We start from the raw sequence: 6062 nt of genomic DNA, 5'->3' as shown, positions 1-6062 counted from the left end.
AAGTGAGAAGAGTATATATACATACCATATATACTCACCCGTGTACCACATTTCTCTTTTCAAAGAGTCATCAACTAATAATCTCAAATTTAACTATGTATACAAAAGATATTAATGTTTGTGATACCGAATTAATATATTAGATTAATCATGCAATTTATAGTAAATCTATTGGAAATACAAATGACGATACTATTTTTTATTTCCATATAGTTAAATTTGAAATTGACTGGCTAATCGAAAAACAAGATGTGTAAACTCTTTTTGAGCCGACGAATCCCTACAAAAGGGGGGCTAAATGTACGGCGGGAAAAGAGAGATGCATGCATATGTACCACCCTCCTGATCCATGGTTTAAAGTTTAAGCTTTCTGACTGACATTAATGATATGGTTGGAGAGAACATTACATTTGCATTGGTGATGCTTCATGTTGATGCGTGAGATGTAATTAACGTGGTCTCGCAGCCGAATAATTAAGGTGCATGTGAAGATAGGGGGAAAGACAAAAGGTAAAAGAAAAGGGGAGGGTGGCGGCCACAACTTTGGGTGGTGTTGTGTTGTTGTACATCACGATCGAAGAGCAGGGTTCCTCGTGAAGCTATTCATTCAGTACAGTCTGCTTTTGGGTAGAGGTTCTTGTCTGATCGTGTGACGACGGAGGGGTATATGCACCAAATGATGACCATCATGAACAGGCAACGAAGGGTTGTTGTGTTTGAAGATCACATAAAGCCCCAGCAAAGGATCACCCTGTTCCTCATTTGTAGAAAGTTTTATATATACTACTATATGCTGGAATTTATATATATTTGACGAATTGACAAAGACAAGAGGAGAGAAATCATCTCTACTTTAGGCAATACACTAGTAATTGGCCCACATAAATAATATGGGTACCTATCATTTTTTCATCAATTTATTTTACTTGAAAATATATTTATAATTTTTTTTGTAATTTCCCTCTCTCCATCTGCCTCCACTGCATCCATTGGTATGAACTTATATAGCTATTGTCGGTTCATAAAAAAAATATAGCTATTATCGCCTAATTCATTGGTTTAAAGCTATCTTCCTCTCTCTTTTTTCTCTTTCCTTTTTCACTTATTATATCTCATGGTTGTACAATTTTTTAATGAGGCCAATTGGCCTTTAGTTTTCTTTTTAGTTTTGATGAGCTCCATTCATCGATAAAATTAGCATCCAAGTTCTCTTACAAATATCCTTGGCCCTCATATATACATTAAAATTTTCAATCATATTATACTTTCTCCTGCAAATTCATAGTTGTCCTATTTTACCCTAAAACATCACTAGATTAATTCATGATAATCCAGCTCGTGTCTACTTTGGAACTATTACTGACGTAAATGAGCTACTGATCTCAAGCCTTCTATAGTAATACCCATGCAACTCTATCCTAATACTAGTCATGTTATAACCACATTTGTTTCTATTTGACTAACTTCTCACAGAGAAAAAATCTGAATGGCTTGCTGCTCGTGACTAGGGGCGGAGCCAAGAAAGAGCAAGGAAGGGTGCTATGCAAATGGAGATATGCTTGGGAGGGTGGTGAGCCTTTGTTGATGGCATGAGTTCGAGCCGTTGGTTAATAGAGTTAGTGGACATTCTCTGGGTTGGAATAGTGCCACAACTCCTAGCAGCGATCCTAACTCCATCCTTGCTTGTGACCTTCTCAAGCATGCACATTAGGTAATCAATAGATCAATTGCAAGTTTCAAAAGCTATTATTCTTGTTCTAACTTAGATATAATCTCAGCAACTGGAATATGTTCCTCTCCTAGGTCACTACCATGAAAACACTCAGAAAAAGAGTCATGATAGTTAGAATCAACATATTTTGTTTGGTTGTTTTACCTTTTATTGACGTGAATGGTGATGCCAAAACTGTCCAACCATGAAAAGAGGGAATGAGCAACTTGGCAACTTAGAGGTTTGGCGAGAGGACAAGCTAAGATGGCGAGGCATAGAACACGCTAGGGGAAGGAGTGGTGGGGACCCGAAGTGGTTTGTTTTTCATAGGCGTGCCAAAGACATGAATTTTTGGTTTGGATATATCTTGTGCAGGTGTATGATCCCTACATAGATGTTCCTATGGGTTCTTTGCGCATATCAAAGCAAAATCTAGTTGTGATGATTGATCAAATTCTATAATGCCCTCTCTTATCTTTTTCCACATACATTTGTTCTACCTATATTGGATTATTCATTTATTTTCTTTTTTATATCAGGCTAAATGTAGTAGTTTTTAGTGCGTGAAAGATATGAATTGTTCATAACTTTAATATGCTAACTTTAACTTTTTGTTTAGGTACCTATTCAGCCTACAATTTTTTCTCTACTTTTCAATATCCAATTTAGCAATTTGCAAATATATGGACTATTCATTTAGGTATTTATTTTTCCCAATTCATTTGGGACCAAACTATTAATGTCTTATAGTTTGTATTTATAATTTTGTATTTACTAACTGTCTTCTACATGTACTCTTTATTTGGATATTTTTCTTTCCAACCGGTTTAGGAATCAAATTGCTATTTTTGCTCACTTTATCATTATGAAAATGTCTCTAAGTTAGCATATCTAATAAGGTTTTAAAACCATAGAAAATGTCTCTAAGTTTCTAAAAATTCCAAGAAAAACCATAGAGATATATTGGGATACGAAGAGTTTGAATAAAATATTTATAGCTTGTGAAAATATCTCTAGAGGAAAATAGAAAAACTAGAAAATCCCCAAAACATTCTAATCGATGTGAAACGCGTTTAAAAAAAAATCATGACAAAAATATGAGATGCAACCAACATGGATTCAAGATTCATTAGTATTAAATGTATTCTTGTTATGCATTCATGCAGGTTGTCTTACATTTTTTTGTTTAAAAAAAACAAAATGCGTTTAGACATCAAATAGAATGTTTTAGGAATTTTCTAAACTTTTCTTGATATTTTTCTAGAGCTAAATCAAAATTTTGGAAGCTTCTAGAGATATTTTCATGAACTCTAAGTATTCTATTTGGATTCTTTATATCTTAATATATAGGGTTTTTTCTCAAAAAATTTAGAAGCTTAAAGACATTTTCTTTCTGGTTTAAAAACCTTATTAAATATTTACATGATTTTTTCACTGAAAAGACAAAACCGCCTTAAAACCACTTGAAACCAGGATTGAGAGGTAATTTGAATGATTTTGAGAATTCAATTCAAATCTAGTTGTGGAGTTCGACGAGAAAATTCACACTACGGCGATAGTTCATCAAGAGGTAAAATAGCCTTTTTTTTTTCCTCGGAAAAATCCCCACGACCATTTGTCCATTCAGGCCCACAAGGCCACAACCATTTGTCCATCAAGGCCCATTCATCCCATGACCTCACTAATTTCCTCCCTCCTCCAATTCGTAAATTTCGTCGATGGACATGGATGCGAATGCGACCCACAAGTCCGCCCCGCCGGCCAGGTGAGAGATGAGCCTCACGGCGGCCTTCCGAGCCGCCAAAATCCCGCGTGGTCTTCCCCCGAAGTGCGGCGAGCCAGCCGCCGCCGCCTCGGCCTCGGCGTCCGGGGATCCGCCGGCTGGGGCCGCGAAGAGTACTAAGGCTCCGCCGCCGTGGTGCGTGTACCTTATAGCCTCCTCCCGGATCCCCCGCACCTACGTCGGCGTCACCACCGACTTCCCTCGCCGGTGATTCCTCGCCCTGTCCTGCCTGCCTCTCTGTTCCTTTCCTCTCCCTGTTTCTCCACTTGCTTGTCTCGGTTAGTCGTATAATTGCAGCGGCAACCTTCGTGTAGTGTTAGCATTTGGGGAAGCCGCCGTATTGAGTTGCAGCTTGTGAGTGGAAGCACCAGAGATTGACCCCATCCGGTTGTGATTTCTGTACGACAGTGTGACTCGATCTTGTTAGGACTGAAATTCGACTGCTTTGCTTCAATTTAGTACTGCTTGCTTTGTGTTCCTACGCTGAGAGTTGTAGGAGAACAAAAGGAAGCTGTAGCAAGTGCTCAGCTCCTTTGTTGAAGATATTTAAGATGCCCAGGGTTCCTTCTAATTAATCAAAGATGTTAGACATGCGCAGTTGGAATACACATGCCTAATCATGCTGTTATGTGCTTGTCTTTCTGCTTAGCTTCACCATCATCGTTGTCCTGAAGTTGCTTCAATGGGAGCATTTGATAAATGCATACCAATGGTGTTTATCAACCTAGTGGTTTGTCTCAGAATAGCATTGAGTTGTGTTGAAATTCTCTGAGTTGCCTTGCTCTGGCTTGTAGGATACACATGTTCGAAAATGCAAATTTTATTCACTTGTTTTCAGTAGGTATATGTTAATAACAGCTAGCAGTTTAAGGAAGCGTACAGTTAAAATGAGCTTTTATTTTTTTAGGTTGCGGCAACATAATGGTGAGTTAAAAGGTGGTGCAAAAGCTGCCTCTGCTGGAAGGCCTTGGAATCTCGCATGCCTTGTTGAAGGCTTTGCCAACAGAAGTGAAGGTTAGTAGTAACTATCTGTTTTCTGGCTTACAGCTTCACACTTTGGACGGGACTTTAATAGATTAGAACAGTCGCTTGTCACGCTCTAGGTTGTGCGCACAAGTACAACTTCCCTTGCTATTCATGTGCCTGAACCTTGATTGCTTCTGCTGGGTTTCAACTCTAGCCTACCCCAACTTGTTTGGGACTTAAAGGCTTCGTTGTTGTTGTTGTATTACTAAAGTTACTTGTATTTGGAAGTTGGAGCATGCTGGGACTATTCTATATGTTTGTTCAGGCTTTTCAGTTAACGGTGCTATATTTACCTTACCATACTAACAGCGCAGCAACTTGACTGCCTGTCCTGTGTCCTGACGCATAATTGAGAAGGTCATCTATCTTTTCTAGGTAGGTAATCCTTTGGCACGTAGCATTCAATTTTTTACTTCCTTCATTTTCACACATAAAAATGTTAGTACCATCAACATGTTGGAGTGTTTGAATTCATAAATGCTTCTTGATGGAATGTTCAGCTTATTGTACTTACTAGCATCTGCAATTTCTTGATCAGAAATGAAATGGTCATCTGCTACTTGAGTTTGAACTAATACATAAGATGTCTTATTTATCTGATTATCCTTTTGCAGCCTGTGAGTTTGAATCCAAATGGAAGAACATCTCCCAAAAAATTGCACGGAAAAGGACTGAGCCTAGCATGAAGTCAGTGTTGCAACATCGAGAAGCAGCATTGAGCAGAGTGGAAGCATTCATGGATTGTAGCCACCTACAAATCAAATGGAAGTCAAGTTGAGATTATTTAATCATTCGTGCAGGTGGCAGGCATCTAACTTCGAAAAATATCACCACTTAAGAATCCCCCTGTCGTCTAGCAGCTCATAGCAAAGATAACTTTAATCTTCTACTGCATGATCAAGATGGCATCTGTTATTCTTTTTTAACATGAAAACGCAAGAGTAGCCCCAGTTTGCAATTCTGTGTTTGATTTATTTGTATGAGCAATTGTTTCCGAATGATAGAAAGTCTTCCATTATATGGATCATCTGATGCACCTATTTGTAAATGTAAATGATACTTATGTACTGTAATCACTTATATTTATTCTCATTCATCTCGGCCTTTTAGTGTAGCTATTCTTTCTTCATTGCATTTTGAGCCAAAGTGTGCAGAATGCCATATGGAAATGTATGTTAGGCTTTGAAACTGTTATTACTAGCACAAGTATGCAACAATATAACAAAGAGATGTTTACTTCTTTATGTTTACGCGATTCTCTGTCTATAGGAAACTTTGCTGACTTGCTGAATTTTACAAGTAGATTTTGCAAAAAAAGAATGTAAGAGCATCTCCAATTGACGAGCTAAAAATATATGCCAAATCCTTTGATTTAGCCATTATGTAGAATAGAAAACCACCTTTAAAAGATTAGTGCTACAACAGTCTAGGCCATGGGGCTTAAATAGAAGCCCCCACGAAATAGAGCCGTTGTACCCCTTCACTGGGCACAACTCGGGGTGATCGGACGCTCTGGTCGGATCGACCGGACGCTGGCCCTCA

At 38.3% G+C, this 6062-nt stretch overlaps 1 protein-coding gene across 1 annotated transcript; it reads left to right on the top strand.

The window, feature by feature from the left end:
- The first annotated feature begins 3408 nt into the window (after nt 1-3408).
- Nucleotides 3409-5616, top strand: LOC136504599 (structure-specific endonuclease subunit slx1-like). Its single transcript, XM_066499554.1, has 3 exons — nt 3409-3701; nt 4402-4508; nt 5135-5616. Exons 1-3 carry the CDS (start codon nt 3484-3486, stop codon nt 5296-5298), a joined length of 489 nt encoding a protein of 162 aa, XP_066355651.1. The 5' UTR covers nt 3409-3483; the 3' UTR covers nt 5299-5616.
- Nucleotides 5617-6062: the final 446 nt, after the last annotated feature.

The sequence above is a fragment of the Miscanthus floridulus genome, chromosome 14, assembly GCF_019320115.1.
Source record: "Miscanthus floridulus cultivar M001 chromosome 14, ASM1932011v1, whole genome shotgun sequence".
Classification (NCBI taxonomy): Eukaryota; Viridiplantae; Streptophyta; class Magnoliopsida; order Poales; family Poaceae; genus Miscanthus; species Miscanthus floridulus.
Note: the sequence above shows the minus strand (reverse complement) of the source record. Positions and strands in the feature narration are given on the sequence as shown.

Excerpts from the sequence above, each read along its gene's own strand:
- LOC136504599 (XM_066499554.1), top strand. The coding sequence starts at position 3,484 with ATGAGCCTCACGGCGGCCTTCCGAGCCGCCAAAATCCCGCGTGGTCTT. Across the intron at positions 3,702-4,401 it reads ACCACCGACTTCCCTCGCCG|GTTGCGGCAACATAATGGTG; the intron begins GTGATTCCTCGC and ends TTATTTTTTTAG. Across the intron at positions 4,509-5,134 it reads CTTTGCCAACAGAAGTGAAG|CCTGTGAGTTTGAATCCAAA; the intron begins GTTAGTAGTAAC and ends ATCCTTTTGCAG.